Genomic DNA, 19,232 nt, shown 5'->3' on the forward strand with positions numbered 1-19,232 from the left:
CTCTACCTCCTTTAGTGGACTTTGCTATACTAGGAACTACCAAAAGTCCAGCGTTTTGTGACCTTAGGGTGCGTGATGGGTTGTAACGTGGTAGAAGGCTAGTTAGGTACACAGGAGCTAGACCATTTAGGGCCTTATAGGTAAGTAATGATAATTTGTAACTGATTCGGAACTTAATAGGTAGCCAGTGCAGAGACTGTAAAATTGGGGTAATATGATCATATTTTCTTGACCTGGTAAGGACTCTAGCTGCTGCATTTTGGACTACCTGTAGCTTGTTTATTGAAGATGCAGGACAACCACCTAGAAGTGCATTACAATAGTCCAGTCTAGAGGTCATGAATGCATGAACTAGCTTTTCTGCATCAGAAACAGATAACATGTTTCGTAGCTTGGCAATGTTTCTAAGATGGAAGAATGCAGTTTTTGTAACATTGGAAATATGATTTTCAAAAGACAAATTGCTGTCTAATATAACACCCAGATTTCTGACTGTAGAGGAAGTAACAGTACATCCGTCTAGTTGCAGATTGTAATCTACAAGATTCTGTGTAGTGTTTTTTGGTCCAATAATTAATATCTCGGTCTTATCCGAATTTAATTGGAGAAAATTATTTGTCATCCAATCTTTTACATTTTTAACACACTCTGTTAGCTTAGATAATTGGGAAGTTTCATCTGGTCTTGTTGAGATATATAGCTGAGTATCATCAGCATAACAGTGGAAGCTAATTCCGTATTTTCTAATAATATTACCAAGGGGCAACATGTATATTGAAAATAGAAGGGGACCTAGGACGGATCCTTGTGGCACTCCATATTTTACTGATGATAAATGAGATGACACCCCATTTAAGTAAACAAAATGGTAGTGATCGGACAGGTAGGATCTAAACCATCTTAGAGCCTGCCCTTGAATACCTGTATAGTTTTGTAATCGATCTATGAGTATGTCATGATCTATGGTGTCGAACGCAGCACTAAGATCAAGTAAGACTAGAAATGAGATGCAGCCTTGATCTGACGCAAGGAGCAGGTCATTTGTAATTTTAACAAGTGCAGTTTCTGTGCTATGGTGGGGCCTAAAACCTGACTGAAATTCTTCATACAGATCATTTTTATGCAGGAAGGTGCTCAATTGAGCAGACACAACTTTTTCTAAAATTTTAGACATAAATGGAAGATTTGAAATAGGCCTATAATTTGCCAGTACACTAGGATCTAGTTTTGGTTTCTTAATAAGAGGCTTGATAACCGCCAGCTTGAATGGTTTTGGGACGTGACCTAAAGATAACGACGAGTTAATGATATTGAGAAGTGGTTCTTCGGCTACAGGTAACAGCTCTTTTAGTAATTTAGTGGGTACAGGATCTAATAAACATGTTGTTGGTTTAGATACAGTGATAAGTTTATTTAGCTCTTCCTGTCCTATAGTTGTACAGCACTGCAGTTTATCTTTGGGTGCGATGGATGAAACTGAAGTGTTAGACGCTGTAGAATCTACATTCGCTATTGTATTTCTAATGTTGTCTATTTTATCAGTGAAGAAATTCATAAAGTCATTACTATTTAACGTTGGTGGAATATTTGAATCAGGTGGCGTCTGGTAATTTGTTAACTTAGCCACTGTGCTAAATAAAAACCTTGGATTGTTTTGGTTATTTTCTATGAGTTTGTGGATATGCTCTGCCCTAGCAGTTTTTAGAGCCTGTCTATAGCTGGACATACTGTTTTTCCATGCAATTCTAAAAACTTCCAAGTTAGTCTTTCTCCATTTGCGTTCAAGACTATGAGTTACTTTCTTGAGAGAGTGAGTATTACTGTTATACCATGGCACGGTACGTTTTTCTCTAACCTTTTTCAATTTGATGGGGGCAACAGCTTCTAATGTATTAGAGAAAATAGTGCCCATGTTGTCAGTAATTTCGTCTAATTCATGTGTATTTATGGGTACAAATAGCAGTTGAGATAGATCAGGCAGGTTATTTGCGAATCTTTCTTTGGTGGCTGGAACAATACTTCTGCCCAGACGGTATCGCTGAGACATATAGTTAATATCAGTTATACGCAGCATGCACGATACAAGAAAATGGTCTGTAATATCATCACTTTGGGGTACAATATCTATAGCAGTAAGATCGATTCCATGCGATATAATTAAATCTAGTGTATGATTAAAACGATGAGTGGGCCCGGTGACATTTTGCTTGACTCCAAAGGAGTTTATTAGGTCAGTAAACGCAAGTCCTAATGTATCATTTGCATTATCAACGTGAATATTAAAATCTCCCATGATTAGCGCCTTATCAACTGTAACTAGAAGGTCTGAGAGGAAATCTGCAAATTCTTTTAGGAATTCTGTATACGGCCCTGGTGGTCTATACACAGTAGCCAGAGCAAGAGATACATTAGATTTCTTTTGCATGTCTGACAGTGTAACATTTAGCAGAAGTATTTCAAAAGAGTTAAACCTGTATCCTGTTTTCTGGGTAACATTGAGAATATCACTATATATTGTTGCAACACCTCCGCCACGACCAGTCTGACGGGGCTCATGCTTATAACAGTAGTTTGGTGGAGTAGACTCATTTAGACCAAAACAATCATTTGGTTTTAGCCAGGTTTCAGTCAAGCAGAGTACATCAAAACTATTATCTGTGATCATTTCATTTACAATAACTGCTTTGGGTGTGAGTGATCTAATATTTATGAGCCCAAACTTTAAAAATTGTTTTTGTTCATTTACTTTACATTTTTCTGGTTTAATTACGATAAGATTTTTTCTAGATCCTACATTATATTATGACCTCACTATTCGGGGAACAGACACAATCTTAATAGTTTTTACAGCGCAATACTTTTATCATTTAAGCGGGTGGAACAAAAGTCATCAAAATAGTTATTTGAGAATTGTCTTACTAGTCACATGGAGCGAAGTGTCCTGGAGATGTTGTCAGAGAGCAACTCCGCTCCGACTCTGCTGGGGTGTAATCCATCAGCGCGAAAAAGCCTAGGACGCTCCCAGAAAAGATTCCAGTTATTAACAAATAGCAGTTTCTGTTCTTTACACCATGACAACAACCATTCATTTAAAGCAAAAAGTCTACTGAACCTTTCGTGTCCTCGTCGATACGTGGGCAGTGGTCCTGACACGACAATCGTCGCCGCGGGCGTCATGCTGCGAACCGTCTCGATCAGGCTGCTGAAGTCCCTCTTCAGCGTCTCCGTCTGCCGCAGCGTGGTGTCGTTAACCCCGGCGTGAAGCACGACCGCTCTGGGGCTCTCCTCGGCCTTCAGGATTGCGGGTATCTGCGCAGAAACATCGAGAACACGAGCACCAGGCAAACAATGAGTGTGCACTTTACCTTCGGCTAACGTAGCACTTACGTGTCGGACGATGGAGTCTCTGATGATCACAGCGTCGCGTCCTGTCTCGCGGAGGGGAGCGAAGCGGTTCCGGATGGAGATGTCGAAGGCAGGAGGGGGAGAAGTCGTCGCCCGGGACCCGGCTCGCGTCCTCCGCTGTGGATGCACCCAGGGTCCGTGGTGTCCCGGCGTCGCAGTGAAGGACATCTGGGAAGATCGCGTCCTGGGTGCACCGGGCCTGTGCAGAGAAACACATGGAGTAGACGTGGTGGGACTGTTAGCAACACGCTGTATACTTACCCCGGACTTGTGAGCGTCAGCCCGGGATGATTCCAGCGCGGCTCTCCGCTCTCTCAGCTGGGCCTGCCTCACCTCCAGGTCGCGAATCTGCTTTCCCACGGCCTCGAGCTCGAGCTGCACAGAGTGGAGACATTCATCCGCCATTAAAGCAAGTAACAGTGAGTACAGCAGTGGTAATGTGTGTGAATAGAGTATTAGCAATGTAAGCGCAGTTAGCAGCAACCACGCTTGCTGATGCTAACGGGCTAAAAGCTAAAAGCTAATAGCGGACCCGGGAGATCAAAATAAAACTAGTAATATCGAGGCGCTCTGATTGTTTTTGTTGTAGAATACAATAGAGGATATATTCACACGTTATATAAACGGAAACGATGATGTATAAAATTGATTTTTAAGTTAGAAATAGTCAATGAAAAGAATATAGTGACGGAGCTCAAACGCAGTACAGCCGCCAACAACAAACAGGAAGTGACGTCGGAGTGCGGTCTTGCTCTTCCTCTTCCTCCATGTCGTATAAACACTCTTCCGTACCTCTCAGATGGATGGTGGATGCACCCCTGCCATCTGTGCACTTCGAACTGGCTTATATTTTGTACATTCATTTAGAAACAAGTGTGAACAGTTTTGAATTATTGCGTATAAATTATGACAGCCATGTTGCAGTTGTGCTTAACCTTTGCCTTCTTGCGTTTAGGGTTTCGCATCACAAGTTAATCACAGTGCAAATTGTGTTTGAGTGAGTGAGAATGTGTTTTGCAAAAAGAGTGCATGAGATCCGCAAACAGTGTCTAAACTGCCTGAACTTGTTTAAGGTTTTGCAAAAAGAGTGATCTATTCGACAAACTGGTTTAGGCTATTGAGAATTTGGTGCAGAGTATAGGGTTTAGTGTCTTGATGTATCCGACTCAAATAACTGAGTTGTTGTATTGATGGAATATTACTGTCAATATTTCTGATCATTTCAATTTTTTATGTAAGTATTTTATTTTTCTCGCTTAATGCATAGCATGTTCAGGAATGTAAAGTAAATTTATATTTTTATACTTGTATTTAATTTTGATGCGAAACAGATTTAACTATTAAACCAGTGCAATGATGGTTGCTGACATCACTTGCACACCAGCTCTTGGTGAGGGAGCAGTGTTGGCAATTTAGCAATTTTGTTGCTAAATTTAGCAACTTTTCAGATTACCCTAGCAATTATTTTCCCCAAAAGCACCTAGCAACAATTTTTACAATTTATTTGGCAACTTTAAGCAACTTTTGATAAGTGAAAACACACATTTCCCATTCAAATTACACAAAAAGAGGAAACCAAAGATGACTAGCAGTGCACATATCAAGTGAAATGCTATTTGCAATTGTTCAATTTAATAATAAGTTAATAATTGTTCATTTATGAAACACTTTCCCAGCAGGCACAGAATGTAGACTCCAACGTCAGTTAGACGTTGGATTTTGGTTGAAAATGAAAATCGGGTTGACGTCTAAATCCAACGACTGTTTGATGTCAAGCTCCAACGTTGGGCAGATGCTGAATGTCGGCTGGAATAAACACCCCCCAAAAAAAACATAAAAAACGGTGAAATGCATGGCAGTACACGTATTACCAGCTTCACTTATTACTAACCAGTTTGACTTTATTTCTGTCAGACGTGTACAGAAGTTATTTTTGAGAATTAACAAAGGTTTATATGTTGATGTTTTATTTGAAAATGTTTGATCACCATTATTGTGATCAGTGTTTGTTTTAGTTGGGTAGTTTGACTCTTGCCTTAGTAAATGTGTGGTTCCTGTAATAGTGTTTACTGAAACACATCATTTATTATAAAAGGGGCCATAAACAAACATAAGGTGATATAGTTTTTGTCGTCTTGAAGAAAAATGATTGAGGAATATTATTTTTCTCATCGTTGATCTAAAGTGGTTATTTATTATTAACAAACGATGTTCAAGAAACAATACTCTCTCCCATCTGTTCTGACATTCAGAATTTTCATTTTTAAATACATTTTGGGAGAAAATTTTTTCGGGACACATAGACATCAATAATCAGTATATGAATCTCAACAATGGTGATATGCTTCATGCAGCAATGCATGCTGGCAGCCACCAAAGTATAAAGCACATGGCTCCCAGCATGCATTGCTGCATGAAGCATGTCACCATTGTTGAGATCCATACGCTGATTGTTGATGTCTGTGTGTGTCAGCGTAGGTTAAGTTTTTTGAGCTCATGTTTGTTAAAAAATATTAACTGATTGTTGTAATACTGCTGGATATCATGTGACAGAAACACTGGGTTTGTAATATGAATGTACTAAAGGACCAACATTATTGTTAGATTAAAAAACATTGGTGAATCAGGTTGTTTCATGACAATTATAAAACCATTTACAGATAATCACCTGATCTCATGTCACTTTAGCTGTCTTTGATGCTGCAAATGTGCTCGACAAACAAACTGTCACAGCAGCCACAAAAGACAAGCAATATAATAAGTGTTAAGAGCCCAACTAATGGAAACACTAATCACTGTTATGGTGTTTAACTGTTACGCTGTTATGGAAATTAAAAAAATTAGATTTAAACCCCTGTTAATTTTAAGAGCTTTTGTAGACGTCTGACAGAAATAAAGTCAGTCTGGTTAGTAATAAGTGAAGCTGGTAATGCTGTTTGTGTAGTTTGTTTAATCCTCCTCTGCTGAGATCTTGAGATATTTAATGTGCTGCCATGCATTTCACCCATTGTTGCAGTGTGGTGCTTATTCCAACCAAAATTCAACGTCTGTCTGATGTCGGAGTTTGACGTCAAACAAAGTTGGGTTTAGACATCAACCCGAGTTTCATTTTCAACCAAAATACGACGTCTGACTGACGTTGGATTAGTTGGAGTCCAACGTCTTCCTGACGTCACATTGATGTACTGTGCCTGCTGGGTTGTTAACAGCTTGTACCTGTGATTGTTGATCTCTGTAAGTACCCTGTAAGAAAAATGGAAAAGATACTAGTAATTTTCCAGGACATTATCCACCCTGTAACCTCAAAACAATGTGTAATTTAAAAAAATTCAATTAAAAAAAATAAATACAGAAAATTTGTTCATATGACATAGTAGATTGTGCCCTATTTTCACAGACTTTTCTTAGAGTGTAGCACACTAATTAACTACTAATACTTCGTAAAGCATAATTGTTGGGATGGTGTAGTATTAGTTTACTAGCTATTAAAAAAAAAAAAAAGTACACTTTAGACATTAAAAAATTCTTTAGTGTTCAATAGTTAAATGAATTAAAAAATCTGTTCATTTATATTTTAATATTATATTATGCATGTTATTTTACATTTAAATTAACATATATAAAACATTTTTTTGCTGAGATTTGATGTTGTGACACAATTTTGCATCATGATTTCACAAAGACGTCATTGCACAGTGACATCATAAGTAATTTAGCAAGTTTTAGCATCAGTGACGGCGCTACACCGGGGCTAGCCCCGTCAGAATTTTTATTAGCCACCTGTTTAGCCCCATTTCTTTATGAAGTAACGCTGACATCATTGATATCATTTATATTCTGGCGCAGTGCCTGTAACAAATCAACCTTCGTTTTGCTTTCTCTGAAAAATAGTTGGCAACACTGTGAGAGAGATGTCGCTTAATCTTATCCATCCTCATAATTTCTTCTTTAATTATATGCTTGAACTTGACAAAACTGTTTTCGTACAGCACTGATACAAATTTTAGACATGGTGCCAAAATGAATCTAAGGCTAACATTATATCTCTGCTTTGACATAATGACAACAAACTTTGTGTGTGCCATTGTCCTCACACAGAACACACCAAGATGGTTTGATTACAGCGCCGCCTGTTAGTCAAAAGTGATAAGCCATTAAATCATATTACAAGAGGTTGAATTTATGATTTTTCAGCCATTTTAATTACAATCATCCTAAAATTGCTGTTATTGCTCGTTAATGCATTTGGTCTGATGCTCCATGCCATGCTTAGCTCCTCAATTTGCCGTTGGAGTGCTTGGCCACATAATTGCTGCTTGAAGTTATATTTATAGTTAGTTTTTGACTTGTTATTCTAATAGTTATTAATCATATATATCAGCCAGTGAAATTAAATCCTTAATCATTTAACACACTACAACTTACAGAGGGTAAATTTTCAGCAGAGCTGTGTTGTAAATACTGTCAACTTCCTGTCAGTGGATTTTAAGCTGGTCTCTCTTTTATCACCAATATTACTGCTTATCTTATTTTTACACCATTCACCACATCACTACAACCATCCCACAGTCAGCAGTTGATGATTGCTTAGCCATTAAAAAAGGGGAAGTCGTGGCCTAATAGTTAGAGGGTCGGACTCACAATTGAAAGGTTGTGAGTTTGAGTCTCGGGCCGGCAGGAATTGTATGTGGGGGGAGTGCATGTACAGTGCTCTCTCCACCCTCAGTACAGTACGACCTAGGTGCCCTTGAGCAAGAAGGCATTGAACCCCCAACTGCTCCCCTGGTGCCGCAGCATACATGGCTGCCCACTGCTCCGGGTGTGTGTTCACAGTGTGTGTGTGTGTGTGTGTGTGTGTGTGTGTGTTCACTGCTCTGTGTGTTTGCACTTTGGATGGGTTAAATGCAGAGCACGAATTCTGAGTATGGGTCACCATACTTGGCTGAATGTCACGTCACTTATCAACATATACACCTATTTATTTATCAAAGGGGTTTGTTTCAATAAAAAATATTGAAAGTGAATGAATGAAGTATCATTTCATTTAAATGGCACTCCTAAAAAAGTTTGTGCCTCCGGAGCGCATGTCAAACATAAACTCCTGCAGTTACACTCAAGATCTCTGTTCTGTGTTCTGTCTCTGTTTATCATATACAGTACCATTAAATATAAAAAAGATAAAATACTTCCATTTTATGAATTAAAACATGACATACAAAACAAATATATAATATAATATAATATAATATAATATAATAATATAATATAATATAATATAATATAATATAATATAATATAATATAATATAATATAATATAATATAATATAATATAATATAATATAATATAATATAATATACACACAGTCGATAGATACACAGATACACAGATACAGATATTGGCTGGATTATTCAGACATTTCTTAACTTTATTGTCCTTCCATTTGACATTTTAATGGAGAGCTCATTTGAATCTCATTTACACAAAAGCACAGTTGTTGAGCCGTAACATCTTGGACATACGGCTCAACAACTATGGAAAATAGGGCTCACGGCTATATATGCTGTTTGTTCATTATTTTGACCCTAAAAAGATCAACAGAGCAGCTGCCAATTTACCAAAGGTTGAATTTACACAATCGGATAGTCGGTTTGCAGGACATTTACAGGAAATCTCTTGTTTGATTCACAAAACTGAACTAAATTTACTGACAGCAGCTTTACTTAAACACTGAACAAGTGTGAAATTCAAAATATTGCATTCATATTTGTAAAATCTATAAAAATAGAAAACAGTTATTTCAAGCATAAGTATAATTTGCTATACTGTTAGACTGTAGATTGGTGAACTATGTGTCTGTTTATTTATAACTCAAATGCAAACAGACAGAGAGAGTGATCAGTTTGGACTCTGAGGGTGGAGGAGGTGGGAATAAAACTCAGCTGCTGCAGCTTCACAGACGCTCACAGGAATAGACACACAGACAGTCAGGATGGAGGTGAAGCTGCTGTTTCTGACTGTTGTTCTGCTCTCCTCACCGCTCCTCACACTATGTGACCCGCTGTGAGTATCAAACACTGTTTGTTCATGGATTCACTGACAGATCTGTTCTCAAACGCTCTGATTTGATCTCCTCAGGTTTGTTCTGTCGGCTCCTAATCTGCTGAGGGTGGGTTCCTCAGAGAACGTGTTTTTAGAGGCTCGGGATTACTCTGGAGCAGCTCTCGATGTGAAGATCACAGTTAAGAACCACCCAAAAAAAGACAGGGAGATACTGTCTCAATCAGTGAGACTGACTGCAGACAAAAATTTCCAAATACTTAAAGACATAAAGGTGATGCCACTTTGACATACTTTTGCTTGTGTAGGTGTATGTGTGATGCATTATGTACAGTTTCACATCTTAGTTTGTAAAATGCCTTTAATTTTTTTCAAAATTGGCAGATGACTAATTCATTTTCTGTCATTTAGATTCCTGATGATCAGAACTTCTTCTCTGACGATCCTCTGGAGAAGCAGTATGTGTATCTACAAGCTCAGTTTCCATCTGTCACTCTGGAGAAAGTGGTCCTGCTCTCATTCCAGTCTGGATATATATTTATCCAAACAGACAAACCCATCTACACACCTGCTAGCACAGGTACCATTAAGTGCTGAAAACATGACACCTTGTTCATGTTCATTGAATGTTCTCGGTTGAAAGTTTTATTTTAGTTCCCAGAATATTCTGCTAAAAGGTAGAATAACATTCTCTAAAACATTCAAAAAAAGGCTATTGATAACATTGTTACAACATTATCCTCTAACATTCTAATACAGCTTCCCATCACACTAGATGTGGACTGACATTGCTCAGAAGTCAGATGTTGGTTGAAAGTGACACTCAAGTGTAAATAACTCCAAAAACAGTATTACCAACTTCACTTATTATAAACAAGATTGACTTTATTTCTATCATACATTAAAAAAAAAATTCTTATTGAGATTGATATAGGTTTTGATGTTGATGGTTTATTGAAAATAATAGTTTAGGTTGACCACCATTATGGTAGTCAGTAGTCAGGCAGTATGACTGAAACTTTTCAATGTTAGTGTTTTATTTGGCTGTCGAGCTTTCATCATGTAATGATGTGTCATGCAGCATATCACCATCGTTCAGATTCATACACTGAAACCTGATGTTTGTGTGACAAAAAAGGTTTTCGTTAATTTTAGAAATTATCTGATTAAAACTCTGTTGTTTTGCAGACTGTCAAACCATTGAGTTGCTTTTATAAAATAATGTCAAGTCACTTTTATTGTCACATCAACACAGCACGTGTGCCTTGGTGAGTAAAATTCTTTTGAGGTTGCTCCAGAAATTGTTGAAACAATTAACATATAACCATACAGACTTCAACAGGTGAAAATGTGCAAAATGCACATACTTATTAGACATACTTACAGTTAACACTACACATTATACACAATATGTACATACATACAGTTAGCACTACACATTATACAGTATACACAGAATGTACACTTTCCACATTATGTAAACATATATAAGCACACAAATATGCTAAGGTGCAACAGAGTGTACGTGAACTGGAAACAGAAATGTCATGTATGTGCATTGGATGGTATTCAGTGGTAACGGGTAGGTTATTGTATTAAATGCAGTATGTATGTATAGTCCAGTGTTGAACTGTTGGAGTTAAAGTGCAGTTTGTGGCATGCCATAATGTGGGAGTATGCTGTAGGGTGTATTAATTCTGACTGTTCATTAGTCTGATGGCCTGAGGGAAAAAGCTATCCCTCAGTCTGCTAGAGCGCGATCGGATGCTGTGGAGACTTACTGAGGGCAGCAGAAAATGCAGTCTGTCTTTGGGACGGGTGGCTGGAGTCATGGATGATCCTCCTTGCTTTCCTTATGCACCACCTGGTGTAGATATCCTGGAGGGAGAAAAGCTCACCTCCAATAATGTGGCTCGCAGTTCCCATGACCCTTTTCAGAGCTTTACGGTTGCCAGCGGTGCTGTTTCCGAACCAGGCAGTGATGCAGCCCATCAGGATGCTCTCTATAGTGCATGTGTAGAATGTTTTGAGGATGCTGGGGCTCATTCCAAACTTCCTCAGCCATCTCAGGAAGAAGAGGTGTTGATGTGCCTTCTTCAGCACTGCATCAGTGTGTGTAGACCAGGTGAGATCCTCGCTGATGTTAACGCAGAGGAACTTGAAGCTGCCTACCCGCTCCACAGATGTCTTGTCCATGGTGATGGGTGTGTGTTCTCTGCTCTGTCTCCTGAAATCCACCACCAGCTCCTTGGTCTTGTCAATGTTGAGTGAGAGGTGGTTCTCCTGACACCATTTAGTCAGGGTCCTCACCTCCTATCTGTAGGCCGTCTCATCGTTGTGGGTGATCAGGCCTATCACCGTTGTGTCATCAGTGAATTTGATGATGACGTTGGAGCTGTGTGTGGCTGTACAGTCATGTGTGTACAGGGAGTACAGGAGTGGGCTGAGGACACAGCCCTGAGGAGCACCAGTGTTGAGGGTCAGCGGGGATGAAAGTGTTGTTGCCCATTCTGACTTGCCTGTCAGGACGTCCACGTCCACGTTCAATTACCAATGGAAAGTTTCCAGCTTAAATCTTAATTAGAATGTTAGGGGATAATGTTCTAATAATGTTATTAAAAGAATGTTATCCTATCGTTTAGAAGAACATTAAAATAAAACTTGTTATTGAAAACATTCCCAGAACATATAATGTTTTCGGAACATTCTTAGAACAATAACATTCCTAGATAGGATAGAGTGCATTAATGAACTTTTAACTTTAAAACATCAGCTTGACATAATTCTGTTGATTATTTAACTGCCTGCTGATTTTATCATGGTTTGTATCTGCAGAAAATAAAACCATCAGAACTCAAATTTGATTTTTTGCTTTGACCTTTTTGCAGTTTATTACAGGATTTTATCTCTGACGCCCAACATGACACCACTCAGTGAGTCTGTAATCACAGTGGAAATAATGGTAAATACTGTTATTACAAACACACACTCATTCATGACATTTCAGCTGTAATGAGAACTGATGATCTCTGCAGTCACAGTGTTCATGCTGATTTCTGTGTTTCTGAAGAATCCTCAAGGCATCACAGTTTCATCAGAAAAGATATTTCCAGTCAGAGGGATGAAGTCTGGAAGATACACCATTCCTAAGATTGCCAGGTGTGTGTGTGTGTGTGAGAGAGAGAGAGAGAGAGAGAGAGAGAGAGAGAGAGCAATGAAGACTGAGAGAGAGAGAGCGAGCAATGAAGACTGAAAGGGAGAGAGAGAGAGAGAGAGAGAGAGAGAGAGAAAGAGAGAGAGAGAGAGAGAGAGAGAGAGAGAGAGCAATGAAGACTGATTCTGAGTGAACTGACTGGATTTCATTTTCAATGATCCACGATGTCTAGCTCCGATGATAATAATAATTGACTTCATCCACAAACAACACAACAGCTACTCATACATGTGATCTGTGTTTTAGAGCTGATTTAGTATATTGTATAATGCTTATTTATGAATGTTATCCAGTGCTGGGATCTGGAAGGTGGTCACACTGTTCTCAAACACTCCTCAGAAGACATTTACTGCTGACTTTGAGGTCAAAGAATATGGTAAAAACTGATTGTTACATACATGTGATAGCAATTTAAAATGTATTTATTGATTTATTTGCATGTCCTTTGTCTGCTTTGGTTTTAGTGCTTCCAGCATTTCAAGTGAAATTAAAGCTCAGGAATATATTCTTCTATGTGCGTGATGAGAGTCTGACAGTCGACATTGAAGCCAAGTAAGACAAAATATTTTTACTGTATTTAAAATCAGTGTTTAATGTGTGAGCACACTGAATTAAAATAAAGTTGTATGTAAACTACAAAATAATGTACTATATATGTGCAAACAAAACTTGTCTTGATTTAGTCTTTAGTTCATTTAATGAACAAAATGAACAACTGAACAAAGATAATTATCTATTTGCTACAATTATATTACAGATCAAATTAACATAGTTTCAGTTGTGGCTGTTACTTCCAGACGATCTGCACGATCTGCACAAACACTCAAAGCACTAACTTCTCAAACAGCGTCAGAGTTCAAAAATAAAAATACCTCATATTGTTTAAAACCTGTATGACTTTCTCAAAACAAATGAAGAACTTTTAGAAATGATAAAGCTGCTCTTTTTCTATGTAATGAAGTGGATATGGAGCAGGTCGTCATCATTCAGTTTTACTGGAGAGATTGGATGTGTTTTTACAGGTACCTGTTTGGACAGAAGGTGGATGGAAATGCGTTTGTGGTGTTTGGTGTGATGGAAGATGGGAAGAAAATAAGTATTCCTGCATCGCTGCAAAAAGTTCAGGTGAGAGACGTTAAACATCTTACTATCTTGGATCAATATCATTTCTCCTCACCTAGAGGATAGTTAAAAAAAAATAAGTTAAATAGCTTTTTATTGTATTTTGTAGACTGATGTTGCTGTGTTTCTCTTATATGAGTAGATCATAAAAGGAGAAGGCACAGCAGAACTGACCAATCAGATGATCACTGAGACCTTTCCAAACATTAACCAGCTGGTTGGACGATCCATCTATGTTTCAGTCAGTCTATTAACAGAAAGTGGTAAGACTGGACAGATCTCTATGCACGTTTACCTGCACGTGTGTGATTGTAGGAGAAGCTAATCGTGTGTTTCAGGCAGTGAAATGGTGGAAGCAGAAAGGAGAGGCATTCAGATTGTGACGTCACCGTACACCATCCACTTCAGAAAAACACCACACTTCTTCAAACCTGGGATGCCCTTCGATGTTTCGGTATTATACATTGACTAGATAGTTGAGAACCTGAAGGATTATAGTAACAGAACAACAATTTCATCAATATATTAACAGAGATCAATTATTTATTTATTTGTGTTTGGCCTGGGTTTTATAAAAAGGTATATGTAACAAATCCTGACCAGACGCCTGCTGAAAATGTAGAATTGGAGGTCCATCCTGGAGGGGTCAGAGGTCAAACAAGATCCAATGGCATTGCAAAGGTTACGGTCAACACTCCTGGAGGATCTTCAAGACTGGAGATCACTGTAAGACCTGCCAATATGTGGAACAAGATTGAGTTTGATTAGTTTATTTGTTGTCTGTGTGAATCAGTATGAATACATTTTTATAAAAAAAATCAGGCAAAGACCAAAGATCCAGAAATAATAGATGAAAAGCAGCAGGCAGAGAAGAAGATGACAGCTCAGGCCTACGAGACCAAAGGCGGCTCCAAAAACTACCTGCACATTGGCATTGATGCTGCAGAGCTGCAGATCGGTGATCCAATAAAAGTAAATCTGAACACTGGACAAAGTCCTGGAGTCAAAGATCAAGACTTAACATACATGGTAAAGATAACAGTTATTTCTTATTCATCTGCACCACAAATGTATCAGTTAATTACATCAATATGATTGCTACCACAGCTTGTTTGAAACCATACAAAGATGCTTAAGTTTATTTGTTACTTGTCTGCTTCCTTTTCAGATCTTGAGTAAAGGTCAGATTGTAAAAGTAGACAGGTTCAAGAGGCAAGGACAATCTCTAGTGACTCTGCCTGTGACTGTAACCAAAGACATGGTGCCGTCCTTCCGCTTTGTGGCTTATTACCATGTGGGCTCGTCTGAGGTGGTGTCTGATTCAGTCTGGGTCGATGTGAAGGACACGTGCATGGGAAAGGTGGGTTAGACATAACAAGATGCAACTGAGGTGCCAACTAGGTCTGTTTTTCTGACACACCATCTCTTGTTTTAATAACAGCTCCAGATTAAGGTGAAGGACAAGATGAATACCTATGGCACAGGAGATGAGGTCAAGCTGCAGATAACTGGAGATCCTGGAGCTAAAGTTGGTCTGGTGGTGGTTGACAAGGCTGTGAACAAGAAGAGACTCACTCAGACTCAGGTGAAGGATCTTCATCAGCATCTCAACAGTCACTGAACTCTTGAGACTGGTTTATAAATTGTCTCTTTGTTGCTCTAGATCTGGGACGTCATAGAGAAGCATGACACCGGCTGTACAGCAGGAGGTGGGAGGGACAGTATGGGGGTTTTCACTGATGCAGGTCTGATGTTTGAGTCCAGCACTGCAGGAGGAACCAACACCAGAACAAGTATGTCTGTATATTTGTCATTTCTTCATTTTTAATAAAAATATCTTCTTTTTTTCTGTAAAGATAATCAAGAAAGGCACTGTCAATACACACCATGCATTAGAAAAAAAATCCTATATACATCAGATTTAGACATTTGAGACGTTTAGTGGTAAATTCACTAAACAGTTAATGGTTTATTGTATTTGCCCCTGAATGTCTCCAGTGTTTATAGGTTAACTAATTTAAGTTACTATGATCACTGCTGAAACAGCACTGCACTTAGTTAATATTTATTATATATTAATATAATAGGCCCATCTCTAAACTCCCTTTTTTTTCAAAAATCATCGAGAAAGTAGTTTACGGTCAATTAATGGCCTTTTTGGAACACCAAAATATTCTCGAGATTTTCCAATCTGGTTTTAAATCTCTGAATAGCACTGAAACAGCACTTTTAAGAGTTTTTAATGATATCTTGTTAGCTACAGACTCTGGTGATTCTGTGATTCTCGTGCTTTTAGATTTAACTGCTGCCTTCGACACAGTAGACCATGAGATCCTAATTTCTCGCCTGGAACAGTGGGTGGGTATTAGAGGTGTGGCATTGGATTGGTTCAGGTCGTACCTGGCTGATAGAACGTTTTGTGTTAGCCTCGGCGACTCTGTGTCATCCTCTGCTCCCCTCTCATGTGGGGTCCCACAGGGCTCAGTGCTTGGCCCTCTCCTCTTCTCTCTTTACCTACTCCCGCTTGGCTCTATAATTAGGAAGCATGGGATTCTATTCCACTGTTATGCGGACGACAGCCAAATTTATGTACCTCTTAAGAAAAATGACACCAGCTCTGTTACTGCATTACTGAAATGTCTGGATGACATCAAGGCCTGGATGTCTTTTAACTTTTTAAATTTTAATCATGATAAAACAGAGGTGATGGTTTTTAATGGATCCACTGGAACCCCCCTGCCAGATCTTGGTCCCCTAACACAGTACATGAAACCAACAATTACAAACCTTGGGGTGAAGATGGACCCCGATTTTAAACTTGAGAGCCAGATCAGGTCTGTCGTGAAATCAAGTTTCTTTGACCTGAGGCAGCTGGCCAAAATAAGACCAATTCTTTCCAGACAGCATTTTGAAACAGTAGTCCATGCTTTCATAACCACTCGGCTGGATTACTGTAATGCACTGTATGTGGGGGTCAGTGCGTCGACCATCTCTCGGCTACAGATGGTACAGAACGCTGCAGCTCGCCTTTTAACTGGCACAAGAAAACATGAGCACATGACCCCCATTTTAGCCTCACTCCACTGGTTGCCCATTCATTTTAGAATTAATTTTAAAATTCTTCTTTTTGTATTTAAATCCTGCAATGGTCTTGCCCCGCTATACCTCTCTGAGCTTGTACAATTTTATACTCCTTCCCGGTCTCTCAGGTCAGCAGATCAGCTGCTCCTGAGAGAGCCTAAAACAAAGCGGAAGCTCAGAGGGGATCGTGCCTTCGCAGTTGCAGCTCCAAAACTTTGGAATAGTTTGCCTCAGCACATCAGACAGGCCTCCTCTCTGTCTGTTTTTAAATCCCACCTAAAGACCCACCTCTTTTCCTTGGCTTTTAACACCTAGTAGGAAGTTGACTTCATTCATTTATTTTATCTGAAGGATTTTATATTTATTTGTTGTTTAATTTTAAATTTTGTTACTTTATCTATTGAGTCCATTGTATTATTATGCTTCTGGTTGTTATTTATTATTATTGTATTTGTATCTCTGTGTGCAGCACTTTGGAAACCATGTGTTTATTTAAATTGTGCTATATAAATAAAATTGGATTGGATTGGATAATTTCCGCTTGCATCAGGGTGTAATTGCTTTCATTCTAATATTTTTTTTTTCTCTAGCTCCTTATTGTCCTGTCTTTTCAAAGAGAAGACGGCGATCAGGTGAGAAACAGCAACTCTGATTCAACCCTTTTAAATATTAAACATTCTTTTAGAGTTCCTCTCTTCTGTTTTATATGTTATTTTTATATAATCGTGTGTATTGGAATAAAGTTACTGCATAGATATGCTGCATAAATGAAATCAGCAATTACTCTTTACTTAGATGACATGTTAGGGTTTTTAGAGATATAATGTTCCAGCATGTCTGCTTGATCAGTTACTAAAGAAGCATATTAAATTATTAAGGAAAATAAGATTTTCTTATCAAAGTGATAAAATTAGTACACCCTTCTGAAAGTTACTGAATAAAATTAAATATAATTACTTCAATGTAATTAAGTTCATTTTGGATAAACAGCTAAGAATGAACCAAAACTTTAAAGAGAAGTAATTCTTGACAGTTAGAAGTGTTAAAGAGCCCACTGAATCATTCTCAGACTTAATTGTGACAACAGCAGAAGCACTGCAGAGATCTGTCAGGAGACTTATTTCATTGCACATGAGGAAAGCAGTCAAGGTAACTTTATTAGTACTAAAAGGAGTCATAAAAAAGTAATGCGAGTGTGCTTCTACACACCCTCAATGTACGAGAACTACAACCTTCGTGGCCTCGTGGTTAGGGAGTTTGAGTGGGTTCGAGTCTCGGGCTGGCAATACCACGACTGAGGTGCCCTCTGGGTGTGTGTTCACGGTTTGTGTGTGTGCATGTGCGCACACTCTGGATGGGTTAAATGAAGAGCACGAATTCTGAGGGTGTGTGTAGAATACTTGGCTGTATGTCACATAAGAAGAATACCAAAGACTGTTTTAAGTGTGAAAAAACAGCAAAAATAAGAAATTCAGTTACAATGGACTTGTGACAATCTTGATTTCAGTCTTTCCTCTAAAGCAGCTGATCACGCGCACATGCACGCACACACACACACACACACACACACACACACACACACACACACACACACACACACACACACACACACACACACACAATCTGTTTAAGTTTACTCATTGGGTTTTACAGTTCAATTTCTTTTGTCTGTTTTCTTAATTGCAGAATAAATATCATGTGCATCCAGTCCTTCGTGCTGTCTTTGCTGTAAACTGGTTAAAAGGGACAGAAGTGAAAGTCTTATTTACCCTCATTTGATAAAACTGTTTTGAAAAAATAATTTTACATTTAGAAATTTCTAGAATCTCTGTTTCGGGTTTTTTATTAGTGTAAAAACTTTTCCAAATTACTTTTCCAAAATAAAAAAGTAAGTAAGTGAAATTTGCACTTATTTTTCACAAGATCTTAACGTGTTCCTGTAGCTCAGTGGTAGAACATTGCATTAGCAAGCGCAAGTTTAGGGGTTCGATTCCCTGGGAACACATGATAGGTGAAAATTGTTAGCCTGTATGCACTGTAAGACGCATTGGATAAAAGTGTCTGCTAAATGCATTAATTTAAATTTACTCAATAAAATTTAACAGGTCAAGTTACATGTACTTATTAGTTTTTATTTTTATTTTTACTTAACTTAATTAAGTAGATTCACTTAATTTCCAAATGTGTTAAATTTACTTGAAAAATGCTTGTGCAAAAACTTGCCAAATAAAAATTAAGTAAATTTACTTATTGTTATTTTCAGTGTATAAGAAACTGACAAAAAGCACAAATGTCAGGGCATGACAATACTTCTCCAGACTCCAGAGGGTTAAGCACATCTTTAGAAAACT

The 19,232-nt window shown here is 38.3% G+C and overlaps 1 protein-coding gene across 3 annotated transcripts in view; it reads left to right on the top strand.

The window, feature by feature from the left end:
- The first annotated feature begins 9,320 nt into the window (after positions 1-9,320).
- Positions 9,321-19,232, top strand: part of LOC132142855 (complement C3-like) — a 200,469-nt gene continuing 190,557 nt past the window's right edge. For all 3 annotated transcript variants that reach the window (XM_059553035.1, XM_059553034.1, XM_059553037.1), the window contains exons 1-16: positions 9,321-9,467; positions 9,543-9,738; positions 9,876-10,044; positions 12,353-12,426; positions 12,535-12,623; positions 12,972-13,054; positions 13,143-13,230; positions 13,701-13,803; positions 13,943-14,063; positions 14,139-14,254; positions 14,380-14,526; positions 14,623-14,829; positions 14,969-15,160; positions 15,242-15,385; positions 15,464-15,593; positions 17,472-17,513. In XM_059553035.1, coding sequence (XP_059409018.1) covers positions 9,397-9,467; positions 9,543-9,738; positions 9,876-10,044; positions 12,353-12,426; positions 12,535-12,623; positions 12,972-13,054; positions 13,143-13,230; positions 13,701-13,803; positions 13,943-14,063; positions 14,139-14,254; positions 14,380-14,526; positions 14,623-14,829; positions 14,969-15,160; positions 15,242-15,385; positions 15,464-15,593; positions 17,472-17,513 — 1,972 coding nt within the window. In that variant the 5' untranslated portion in view covers positions 9,321-9,396. The remainder of the gene's footprint in view (positions 9,468-9,542; positions 9,739-9,875; positions 10,045-12,352; positions 12,427-12,534; positions 12,624-12,971; positions 13,055-13,142; positions 13,231-13,700; positions 13,804-13,942; positions 14,064-14,138; positions 14,255-14,379; positions 14,527-14,622; positions 14,830-14,968; positions 15,161-15,241; positions 15,386-15,463; positions 15,594-17,471; positions 17,514-19,232) is intronic.

This window comes from Carassius carassius, chromosome 6, assembly GCF_963082965.1.
Source record: "Carassius carassius chromosome 6, fCarCar2.1, whole genome shotgun sequence".
NCBI classification, from domain to species: domain Eukaryota; kingdom Metazoa; phylum Chordata; class Actinopteri; order Cypriniformes; family Cyprinidae; genus Carassius; species Carassius carassius.